The sequence below is a fragment of the Blennius ocellaris genome, assembly GCF_963422515.1.
Source record: "Blennius ocellaris genome assembly, chromosome: 17".
Lineage (NCBI taxonomy): Eukaryota > Metazoa > Chordata > Actinopteri > Blenniiformes > Blenniidae > Blennius > Blennius ocellaris.
In genome coordinates, this window is record NC_137666.1 from 21,613,444 (window position 1) to 21,625,808 (window position 12,365).

The 12,365-nt window shown below is 47.6% G+C and overlaps 1 protein-coding gene across 2 annotated transcripts in view; it reads right to left on the bottom strand.

The window, feature by feature from the left end:
• Positions 1-462: 462 nt before the first annotated feature.
• The window catches only part of rab11fip5a (RAB11 family interacting protein 5a (class I)), a 29,854-nt gene continuing 17,951 nt past the window's right edge, over positions 463-12,365 (bottom strand). Inside the window, exons 3-6 of one of the 2 annotated variants that reach the window (XM_080512793.1) lie at positions 10,373-10,919; positions 5,442-7,652; positions 3,907-4,051; positions 463-3,670 (exon numbers count right to left, since the gene is read on the bottom strand). In XM_080512793.1, coding sequence (XP_080368919.1) covers positions 3,413-3,670; positions 3,907-4,051; positions 5,442-7,652; positions 10,373-10,919 — 3,161 coding nt within the window. In that variant the 3' untranslated portion in view covers positions 463-3,412. The remainder of the gene's footprint in view (positions 3,671-3,906; positions 4,052-5,441; positions 7,653-10,372; positions 10,920-12,365) is intronic. The other variant, XM_080512794.1, reaches the window with a different exon arrangement.

Consider the following 12,365-nt stretch of genomic DNA (forward strand, 5'->3'; position numbering starts at 1 on the left):
GTGGCCACACGGTCAATAAATCTGAGCTTATCTATATATTTTTTTCAAATACAACATGTTGTAAAGTATAATAACCAATCTGTAGTTTATGCAGCCTCCTTTTTTGAATTTAAACAATCAAGTTTGTGTCGCACAAATAAAGTCATGATGTTAATGCTGAAGCTGCTGTATAATATGGTACACATGAACAATAATTCTGAAGCTCCAACATGCTCTGAAACAAGCCCTCTGCCTCATCAAATCTCTTGACTACAGCGAGTTTTTTCCCCCAGTTGATGAAAATCAGTGAGGCCTGAATGAAGAAAAAAAAAATCACCACCAAACATACGGTGAGCAAGAAACACAAAATATTCTTTATTAAATATACAAAATTTGTGAAACAGAATTGCATCACGGATTGTAAACTTTCCAATCTTACACACTATATGAAGCCCCCCCCCCCCCCCCACCCACAGCTGCACAAGTCGAGGACCAAATACAATCGAACCTAAATGAACGTAATGGTTAAAACGTGGAAGACGTGACAGGAGATGCATATCGTCACACACTGAACACGTCTCTACAGTCGTCTAGGCTCTTGGCGTTGCGAGCGCACGGCGAGAGCGAGATGGTTCTAGATGCTTGTGGTTGTTTACTGGCTGATCCGTGTCGGTGGTGTGAAGAAGGTCGGCCGGGTGCTTGAACCGCAGGGCGATTAGAAAGTGCAGCACGGTGGGAAGTGGGACACTGGACAGGCGGCGGCAGTTCAGCTTTCTTTCTTCTGACAGTTAAAGTAGTGCAAGAACATCCACAGACGCTGTTAAAAGTGGCTTCACATCAGAATACTTTATGGTGGATCAATCTGCTCCGTTGATTGAGTTTCCAGGCTTTGTGTTTTCTTTCTTTCTTTCTTCTTTTTTTTGGCATTTCACAGGAAATCACTGTTACTACTTGTTTCTATTGGTACGCATACAATTCATTGTGCAGTGACCTAAACAACAGAACTGGAGTTTCAGTGAACAGATGGCTTTTCAAAACCTGCCCGGAGCTCCACGGGCAAAAACAAGCGCGAGATTCTTAACAGACGTCAAAACGGGACAGAAATAAGGCAGCGATCGGCATTTCAACACGGCATGACGGAGTTTATCCCTCTGAAACACCTGGAAGCAGCTGGAGCAGAAGCAGATGTCTCTCTCTCTCTCTCTCTCTCACACGCGCACACACATGATGGAGAAGTCCTGGATTTTGTCCAGTAAATTGAGAAAAACAGATTAAAAAAAGGGGAGGAAAAAAGTGGAAAGAAGAAGAGAAACAGCATTTTCCTGTGTAGTGAAAAGAAAACCATCGCTGGCTGACTAAGAACACTTTAGAACATTCAGGAGCTCCCGTCAGTTCCCCCGGGACTCATGCACGAATGACGGGGCTCATTTGGTTTAAGGTTTTAAAAACGAGTCCCGAGCACTTGACTTCAATCAGTTTGTAGAGTCAATCCAGAAAGCGACCAACAGACAGAGAAACAGAGGGACAGACAGACAGAAACAGAGGGACAGACAGATAGAGACAGAGGGACAGAGAGATAGAGAGACAGACAGAAAGAGACAGAGGGACAGAGAGACAGATAGAGAGAGACAGAGGGACAGCCAGAGAGACTGAGGGACAGACAGACAGAGAGAGACAGAGGGGCAGACAGATAGAGACAGAGGGACAGATAGAGAGAGACAGAGGGACAGACAGACAGAGAGACAGACAGACTCTGGTGGGTTCATCTCTTCACTCCTCACCTCAAAGATGTGTTCATTAAAACAGTTGAAGATGTTTAAGAACGGTAAATATCAATATAATGGTTGCTCAGATGGAAACGTCTGAGTGACATAATACCAGCAAACTTTTCATGGTACATCAGGAGGCAGTTTGATTCTGAAGCATTGAGCTCACATCAAGTCATGTTGTAAAGTTTAACAAAGTTATGATGATAATGATATTTAAGAAAATGTCACTGATCTGATACAAAACAGCAGGGCCAAACTCATTTTACTTTGATTTTTAACGGAAGACAAAGAAAAAACGGCTATTTTAAAATCAAAGTACTTGTTAAACCTAAAGTGTCCACTGGGGGCGCCACAGTTTCAGGAGATGATGTGCAGCAGCAGCAGCAGCAGCAGCAGCACTAAACTCATATTGAACCTGAGTTTGTGAACACGTGATACTTACTTGCATTAAAACAGGAAATGTTTAGAGTTTCTAATTCAAAATGTTTGATTTAACCTCTCTATCTGCTGCTGGAAACATTTGAAACTTATCGTTGTGCTGCAATTTAAAAGCAACATAATTAATCCAGTAATGACGTGACGGATTATCGGCTTTACGAATCTGCAGAGATTGACTGACAACACTATTGGTCTAATAAATATCTTTAGATTTGGATTTAGGACTTTGAAGACACCCTCTGGTGCTCATTATTACTAAACATTTGAAATAATATCCGCCTTTCTCATTATTTTGTTTGAAATACTGAGGCTTTCAGGTGTTTCAGTGTAAATAATAAAAGAAGGTTAAAGTCACAAAAGAGGAAAAACCTAGACAAATGTGTTGTTTATTATAATTATATTGATAAATTTCACACCACATTGTGCTAAAGTTCAGTGAAATATGATGACGTGTTAAATTAAGACCCATTTAACGGTGATAACTTTTAAAGGTGCAGAAGGAAATATTTCCCTGATTCCTCTCGTGTGCTTTAGAGGGCAGCAGTGAGTCCGTGTGGAACCTTTTCCCTGTGACATTACAGAGTAGTGAAGCTTCACAGTGTGACGTGAAAACATTAAAACACGATACCGACGAGCAGCGACACTTTAACGGTCTAATTATTAGAGAAGCTAATTTAAAAGACCAGCAAAGGTTTTCAGGGTTTGTCAATAAAGTGGAACGCCAGACAATAAAATGTCTGGTGTTGAAACGACCCACCAGACGTCTGTTCTGTCTCACGAAGCTGCAGTGACGATTTCACTGGATTGACGCCGCTCTGGACTGAATCTCTCTCTCTCTCTCTCTCTCGCTCTCGCTCTCACGCTCTCGCTCTCACGCTCTCGCTCTCACTCTCTCGCTCTGTGTGTGTGTGTGTGTGTGATCAAGGTGATAGAAGTGCAGTGAAAAGGAGGATTGAATGATTCTACAATCAGGATCCAAACCGTGGGACCATCCGGGGTCCTGAACCCACCGCCGGGCTGAGTGAACCTGAAAACAACCTGAGGACACGCTACATTCAAACCCGCTCCCACCAAACCGCTGGGCCAGGGCCGGCTCCAGGACGCCTCGCAGTGCCTAAGTATCGTATCAAAAAGAGACGGCATAGCAGTGGAAAGACTAAAGAGCTGTTGTGGAGGTTAGAGTGAACAGACGCGGACTGAGCTGCAAACTCTTCCTCCAGTCGTCGTCACTTGAGCTTGGAACGGACTTGCAGGAGGGTGGGCTTCTGCTCCATGATGCGCACCAGCAGCGTGTCGATGTAGTCCTCCAGGTCGCGGACCTGAGGCTTCAGCCGCCGCAGCTCCAGCTCGCGTTTCGCCAGCAGCAGTTTCTGTTGCTCAAAGCGGAGCTTCTGACGATTCAGGTCTTCCTCCCGCTGCACCAGCAGGGACACCAGTTCATTGTGGGTCAGGTGGTAGTACGACCCCGCTCCTTCTGTCAGAGGCTGGGGGAACGGGGGGGGGGGGGGGAGGGGGGGGGTGTTAGTGTGAGAGCGTCTCCAGGTTTCTATGAGTCATTATCTTTAATCTGCATGATGATTGGCTCTTCACAAGATCAGACTTTTGTAAAACTCAGATTGATAAACGGTGAGTGTATCCACTGATGCGTTTAAACTGTTTCTTGTCTGAAACAACAACTGTTGATCACTTTGAAATCAACGAAGATGATGAGAGGATTTACCTTCTTCCTGTCGGCGTCCTGCTTGCTGGGCAGGCTGCTCCTCCCGGGGCTGATGGTGGACTTGAGCTTCTCCAGGCCGGTGGCCAGAACCGACCGCCGCTCCTCCATCAGCATGGCAGTGGGTAGGGGCTTCACTGGGTGGGGGCTGCGCCGCACAACGACAACACAAACAGCACCGGCTGTTAAGAGTCCACCTCCACAAGCTGATCAGAGCGTTAAAACATGGCCGCTAGTCTGAGGCGGATCGAGACATTAAAATAAGGCCGTCAGTCTGGAGTTCCAACAGAACAACCCCTACAAGATGGAGGATTAAATTATTACTGCCACTAGAGGTCACGACACTCCTGACATGCTAGAGACACCAACAGCAAACCGTTTGTCTTCTTCAACAGTCAGACAGGAAGTCACATGACCTACATTCACGTACAACTGAGAGCTTCAGCCTGTCACCGACATCCGAGGACATTCATGATGAAAGCAGAGTGAAGACAAAGTTAAAGCGTTATATTAATTCTATCTCCGCTTTAAGCTCACCGCCTGGTGTTTTAGTAAGAATGAATGTAAAATGAGTCAGGCCACAGTGGATCTTCTAAACCGGCTGTAGAGACGTTCAATAGCTTTTAACGTTCTGTTAATAGTCAGAATTATTCAGGTGTTAATAGAAGGATGAGGCAGAGACGCTGGGCAGAAGGCCTCTCCAGACCGTATCCAGTCTGTCTGGGCATCAGGTTCAGACAGTTTCTCCTCTGGACCTTCAAGGTGGAACCAGAACCACCCAGAGTCTCCTGAACACCCGTTCTGTCGGGATCTGGTCCAGAAGGTTAGGCCAGACGAACAAGAGTCATTGAGGAAAATGAAGCTGAAAAATGAGGGGAAAACTGAGCCTTAATTACATGCAGTGGTGAAATCAAACATGTAGAACAGTGTTAAACGTGTTTTTCACCCCGAGGTGGAGAGGAAATACTGTCAGTGTGCAAAACAACACCTTCTCCTGTTTGGGAACAAAAAACAAGCCACTCTGCTGGTGGAGCCTTTGGTAAATGAGTGTGTCGCTGTGCGGGAACACTGGCTGCTCCTGAGGGGAGGGGGGAGGGGTGTGTGTGTGTGTGTGTGTGTGTGTGTGTGTGTGTGTGTGTGTGTGTGTGTGTGTGTGTGTGTGTGTGTGTGTGTGTGTGTGTGTGTGTGTGTTGGGTGGGAGGGGGTGTGTGTTGTACGAGTCGGGGCAAAATAATAACTGCTAATTGGCCTGAGGCTTTGTTTCCCCTCCCATCACCAGAGCCAGGACATACACCTGCACAAGAGCCCAGTTAACGCCTGTGTGTGTGTGTGTGTGTGTGTGTGTGTGTGTGTGTGTGTGTGTGTGATGGAAAAGAGAAAGTCACACCACAGAGGAGAAAGCCCTCTGAAAGTCGACAGTAGAGAAGCTGGCGGAAGCAGAGAGTCAGGAGTTGGCGCCAGGAGAGGCAAAAGTCTGGAAGGATGAAGGAGTGCTTCCGCTTCACCTCACAATGGAATCGGAGCTGGTGTAGCCTCACCTGTTCTGCTGCTCCGCCGCCTGCTGCCACCGCCCTGCCACCTGCGGCATCGACACGGAGACTGGAAGCGCGCCGGGTGGAAACCTGGCCGAAGCGCTGGCGAGAAGAGGAGGGGTGGCGAGCGCTACGGGAGAGGTTAGAGGAGGAGCAGAGGGGAGGACAGAGGGGGGGTCTGGTCTGGGCAGAGCCAGAGGCGACTCCTGTATGGCTCCGGGGTCACTGCCGAAAGACGGCTGCAGGAGCCCCTCAAAATCTGGTGCTAAACTACCCTCTGACCGGGAGCGGTGCAGCAAAGCCTCGTGGGACTGACGGTAGTTTGAGAGCGCGTGCCGAGTCTCCATGCCTCCCTCACTGAGCTCCTTCCGACTGCGGCTCATGCGAGAGTCATTCAGATCTGCAGCGAGTGAGCTGATCGTGGAGCTTCTCTCAGGAGTCTCGTCCTGACCAGAGCAGCAGAGTTTGGACCCGTCAGGCTGGTTACTTCCTGCACTACAACACCCACACCTCTTTCCACCGCCGTCCTCATCCTGGCTCGACACCTCCGATGTGCTACACCATGGCCAAGACCTACAGGTCTGGTCATCCTGTGAGTCACCGCTGACCGGCAGGCTCTGGACAAAGCTGCTGGAGCTCTTATTGGACGGCCACGTGTGTCCGTCCTCAAGGACAGGACGACCTGCAGCGTGACCAAACTCAAGTAAATCTGAGAAACTGGTGAATTTGGCTTCTGACTCTTTGTCGGAAGCGACTTCACAGGAAACGTCCACCAGAAGCTGCCTGACGGAGGAGGTGGCGAGGTGAAGTGATGGAGACAAAATGACTTCTTCTTCAGAAATCACATCTGTACTGTCTTTCATGAAATCCCCAACAGAGGCTTTCATGGCATCGACGCCCTGTTCTCTGATTTCACCACCAAATTCTAACTTTGGCTTAAGAAGCATGTTTGGGTGGAGGACATTGGAGATGTTGACCGTCTCATCAGTTTGTTCAGCTCCTGGATCACCTGTCGACTTGTCTGAACCCTTTTCTCGGTTCCTGTCTTCATGCTGAATCACAGTCTGATGAGCAACATCGTCCCATGGCTGATCTTTCAACCCGTCTTCAGTCCCCGAGGGTCTCATCTCCATTGCCGACTCGGAGGACTTCTCAAAGCCCAGAATGTTGCTCTCAGGTTCCTCAGAGGACGACGCAGAGAGTTTGTTGGATTGAGACGAGAGACAGGACTGAAAATCTTCCTCCGCTGAGCTGCCGAGGCCTGAAGAACTGCCGAGACCTGGAGAACTGCTGAGACCAGAAGTACTGCAGAGACCTGAAGAACTGCTGAGACCTGAAGAACTGCCGAGACCAGAAGACCTGAGGTCTGTAGAGTTGCCTCCAAGTTGCCCCGACGAAGTGGGACATGGACAAGGAAGCACATTAGTGTGGGTTAAATCACCAGTGGAACTAAAGTCTGGTTTAGTTTCACTGGAATCCGGGTTTGTAAAGTCGGTGCGGTCCCTCTTGAAGCTCTTGAGTTCTAGGATTGTTGGAAGGACGAGCAGCGAAGCCCCTGGGTGATTAGTGACACTGATCAACCGGTTGGAGGCTAAAAACGGCTGATGACGCAGTGAATAGTTCCCATTACAGTTCTGCCGAGGCGCTACTGCTGGTGGTAGTACCTCTGTCTGGGTGCAGAGCCCCAGTAGAGGGTCTCTGGGTGGGTCCTGCTGAGTTATGCAGTCTGTGGGTCGGTCTTCGGGGAGCTGTAGCCTGCCGGCTGCGAACGCCTGGAAGGACTCGTCCCACTGCGAGTCCAGCTCGGCAGCGGCGGCAGACGAGTCAGACGACGTCTCGACAGGAATTGGAGGAAGGGGTCTGCTCGTCACTATCACAGTGCGTGCTGAGTCAGCACTTGTGACAGAGTGCTTTGAGGCTGCTGGGCTGCTCTGGGCTGAGGCGGGGTCACTGGGCTGTGGGAAGAGCTGAGCTATGGGGGGTCGGGAGCTGGACAGGGGGGGCAGCGGAGGCAGCAGGGAGGTTAGCATGTGGTCAAAGAAAGGGTTCTGCTGCAGGAGGGAGAAGAAAGGGTTGCAGGGGGAGATAGGGGGCGCTGTGGGCTGCGAGGGGCAGAAGGGGTTAGTGTGGTGCAGTGTAGGGACCCCAGAGAGGGGGTCTACAGTGGGGGGGTCACTAGGTGGGAGAAGGGGCTCTAGTTTAGGTGAGACCACCAGGCTGTGAAAGGAAGGACACAAAGTCCTGGTGATTAGTTCAAACCACTCACAAGGTTTAAAACAGCTGCAGAGGAAGTCAGTCAGACGTCCTGAGAACAAACATCTTGTCATATTCAGTCTCTGTTCTATTTTACTGGATCCGACTCAACCCTGTTCCATTCAGTAACGTGGACTGGCTGTGTTCCTTAAGTCACCGTTACCATGGCAACGACTTCAAGTGGAAAGGCAAACATTTCATAGCGTTTTGGACGACGCCGGCGCTCAGAGTGACCCGAAACACCGAGACAGTCACTGTGATAACACTAAACAGTGTACAATAACCGCGTGATGTTCTCTGGTGCATGTGCATGTTGGTTAGGCTTAACAGTGCCGACTAGTGGCCCGAGATGAACATTACATCATTTCCTACCATTTTTCTGAAATGAAAATGCGTTTCGTCGTGGAAACAGAGCCTCCGTTTTTTTTACTCTCAGAATGTTTTTGTTTGAACACTTCCATGAGAATAAGTTGGTGAAACTAACCAGCCGTCAGCAGATCACCGGTACTGATTGCCTTTTCTAAAGCTCATCACAGCTTCACTGACAACATGAGCAACGTCTTTACAAACCTTTTCAACACATTTTTCTTCCTCTTCTACAGTTTTATCTGGCAGAATTGTTAAAATAAAACATTAATTCACCACAAACTCCTCTCCTCCCCATTTTTACTGCCTGTTAACATTATATAATCTCCTCTTTGAAAATCGTTTTTATTCCTTTAGACCACACATGAGGGTTCCCTGATCTGTTTTTAATGATTCTATTGGAGATAACGGCCCACAAAGCTTCTAGTACAACACCTAAACCCCACATGGCTGATATTTTATCATCTGTAAAATATTTCTGGCGTCTTCCAGTCCTCAGGCGGAAAGTGTGGCTCTCATATTGTCCATCTGCGTTTTGGTTCTGTGCAGAAAGAATAATGTGGATTTATCTGAAAAACTGCAGTAGTAAAACTAACGGAGGAGTTTATGAACTTTATGAAAACTGGTTTGATCATTGACTGAAGCAAAGAAACTAAGAAGGTTAAATGTGTAGATCTGAAGACGTTACGCAGAAAAACAAATCCATGCAAACAATAATGTGTTTTTTTTTAAAATCTCAAACAAATTTTACTCCTTCAGTTTTATGGTAAAACGTCAGCGTCTCATTTGTGTTGTATTGTTTTCCCTGAAAGGTTGCTGCAGCTGGACATAGTGATTACTTTGTGTTCCTGCTGCCAACTTGGCCCGTTTCATCCCCAGAGGACCCGGAGACACCGAGTGTGTAGGCCGTGGAAATGTATAGTTGCAGAGTGTGCGTACTAGAATCCAGAAGAGCTGACCTCGCTCCCATCAGCAGGTGCTGGTCGGACTCACATTGTGTATACCCTCGCTGGACGCAAATATCCTGACATCTGTTTCAGGGATTAGTGGAGTCTTCGTGGTGGTGGTGGGAGGAATTGGTAAAGATAGGTTAAAATAAACGTAGTTCCTGCAGGTTTTAAGACACACACACACGCACACACTGAGCTGCCCCGAGGTCTGCACTCCGTTTCAGGCTGGTGGAACTCATTGAAGCAGAACATCCAGGCTGCATTGCAGAGATGGAGACGGAGTCCGGGAGGGACGGCGACACGCCGGAAGCAACGTCCAGTGGCAACACTCAAGACTTACCTCAGGTGTTCTTTCATATTCAGGTTCCAGGGTTCTCTGTCTTGAACAGACGTGGTGCGGTCACGTGCTGGGTGAAGTGGACTAAACTGTGATCAGCTGAAGGAACGTCTGGTTTGAGTTCACTCAGAAGAAATGCAACAGACACCTCAGCTTGAGTGTCTTTCATGGAGACTAACAGTGGGATCAGTGGTTTGCCCCGTCACCTCACAGTGAGAATGTCACGGGTTCAAATACCAACCGGGAAGTTCAGTGTGGAGGAAGTGGATGGAAATCTCAACAAATCTTTAATACATTGTACGAACCAAATTCTACTGTGTGAAAGACGCTATGAATAAAATCTGACTGGTTTCTATATGTTCACGTTAGCATTAGCTTTGTGCTTAAACCCTCCGGCTGACTCCGCCTCCACAGGAACTTTTATTCAGGACCCGGTTATTTTAACCATGAGTTAAGCCCTAACCACCGTTAAATTCTTAACCCGCCGTTAGCTAACCGACCGTTATATATGCATTGTTGAAAACATGGTTAGTCATCCCGTTAGCTAACGTCGCCGTCAAAGTTAACAGTGACGTTCACGTCACTGGTTAGCATCCCTGATGTCACTCCTCCCACGGCTCCGCCCACTTTCAGTTCTGCTTTCTTCCACATTATGTGTTAAGCATTTCCGGTTACTGAACATTACATAGTGATGAACGGCAGCCAGTGTTTTTATCTGGTCTACCTACAACCAGGCCCTGGTCTGTAAACCGGGTACAGGTCACATGACTAACATCACATGACTGTCACATGACTGACGTCACGTGACCAAGACCTCGGTCTGTGACGAATCACATTATGAAGCACCAACAAGTAAAACTGAGCAGTTAACTTTCTTTGTTTACATGACATTCATAGCCGGATGAAAGAGTGTGTGTGTGTGTGTGTGTGTGTGTGTGTGTGTGTGTGTGTGTGTGTGTGTGTGTGTGTGTGTGTGTGTGTGTGTGTGTGTGTGTGTGTGTGTGTGTGTGTGTGTTTTCACAGCATCTCACCTGGGTTTGCTGTGTGGGTCCTTGGACCCGAACCAGCCCTTGTGTTTCTCCTCAGTGGTGGGCGGGGCCTGTCCAGATGAACTCTGATCTTTCCCCGCAGACTCGCTCCTCGCCTGGCCGAACCGGTTCCTCCTCTGCTTCCTGTCCCGGATCTCCGACTCAGCGGTGGAAGCTTCGGACAAGGCGGCTCGTCGCTCCTCCTCCTCCTCCTGATGCTCGTCGCTCAGCATGGTGCCGCTCTTCTCCAGGGCGGCGGCGATGGCGGCCTTCTCCTCCACGCCGGGTTTGTCGAACGACCAGCGGCGCCCGTCTCCGGCGGTAGACGTCCGCGGGCTGAGGTTCTGGAGGGACGTGGACAGAGACAGGGACTTGTGCAGGAGTCCCAGGCCTAAAGAGGCCGCGGGGGGTCCCGAGGGGGGGTCGGGAGGCGGGGCGGCGTGAGCATGGCTTCCATTGACACACACTGTGGGCGGAGGCACTGCGATGGAGATCTCACTGGCCTCGTCGCCAAACTCACACTGGAGAGAAGACGTGTTGGCTGTGTGCTCTGTGGAGACCAAGCAGCAGGATGAGACGTCAACAAACTACGTTCTGAAGGTTTCATGTGGATTTTAAACTTCTCAGAATAATAAAGCAGGTGTGTGACTTTATGCAAGTTCAGATAAACAATGATATAATATTAAATATCAATATATGATATGGAGCCGATCAGTGCTGCTTGATTATGGAAAAAAACCATAATCATGATTATTTTGGGCAATATTGAAATCACGATTATGTCTTTGAATTTGGAACAGCAATTATTGAACATGGTTTTTTTTTTTAAAAGACTCCTGTTGTAATGAAGACTTCCTATCTTGTAATGTAGTAGAAAGAAATAAAATGTTGTACTGCACTCAATCTTTTAAAAACAATAAATAAATAAAATACTATAAGTGGTAGATATAATTCAACACAAAAAATTTGATAAATTGTTCCAAAATAAAATGTTGGCGGTGTCGAGCCGATGAACGGGAGTCGGAGGCGACGTGTTCAGCAAGGAACTCCAAACTTTATCCTCCATTCCAACACACTTCTCACAAACGCTTTTCTTTTCTCTCTTTCTTTCTCTCGTCTCTCCAACGGAGCTTCACACACGCTGGAACAACAAAACTACTTCCTCTCTACAAAATAAAGTTCCCCACCGCCCCACAGTAACCGGGTGAATCATGACCTTAACTGATCACCACAGTGGGGGAACTTGATTTTGTAGAGAGTCGGGGTTTCCGGTCAGTAGTATTATGGTGTACCAGCGTGTGGCGCTGCGCTCTCATGTTGGAGAGAGAGAGAGAAAAGAAGAGTTACTGAGAAGTGTGGATTCATGGAGGATAAAGTTTGGAGTTCCTTGCTGAACACGCCGCCTCCGACTCCCGTTCATCGACTCTACAACATCATCCTTTTTCCTCCTGCAGAGGAATTCTGAGATCGTCTGGAGCAAAGATCCTCATCAACATTACAATTACATTTATTGAGCAGCCCGACTGAGCTTCTTCATGAGCTGCAGGGTTCTACTGTGACCACCTTTCAAAAACTATCATATATATATCTACTTCTGGATCACTTTCAACCTTTTATCAAGTAAAAAGTGAAGATTTGAAAACATGCTGCAAAAAGAAAAGGTAAGAGCAGGAGGAGAAGGAGGATTGATCCATTTATTCAAGACTAAACCGTTGTGATATTAAACACGTTTCAGTCATAACCACCGTAACTCCGTCAAAACTACTGCACAGATTTTGTCGAAATTTCACTACAAATAGATATTTTGTTTTTCTGAGTCCAGGTCAACCTCTGGCAGACGTCAGAAATCTCAGATTGCTCTTGTTCTAATACTTTATGGACTAACAGTGTCATTTATTCCTGCTTGATGGCAATAAAATGTACCACTTTTATTGTTATGCAAACTAATTCACCAGCTGACGTGAAATCTTTTAAAATCTAAATAAAGTAGAGACAC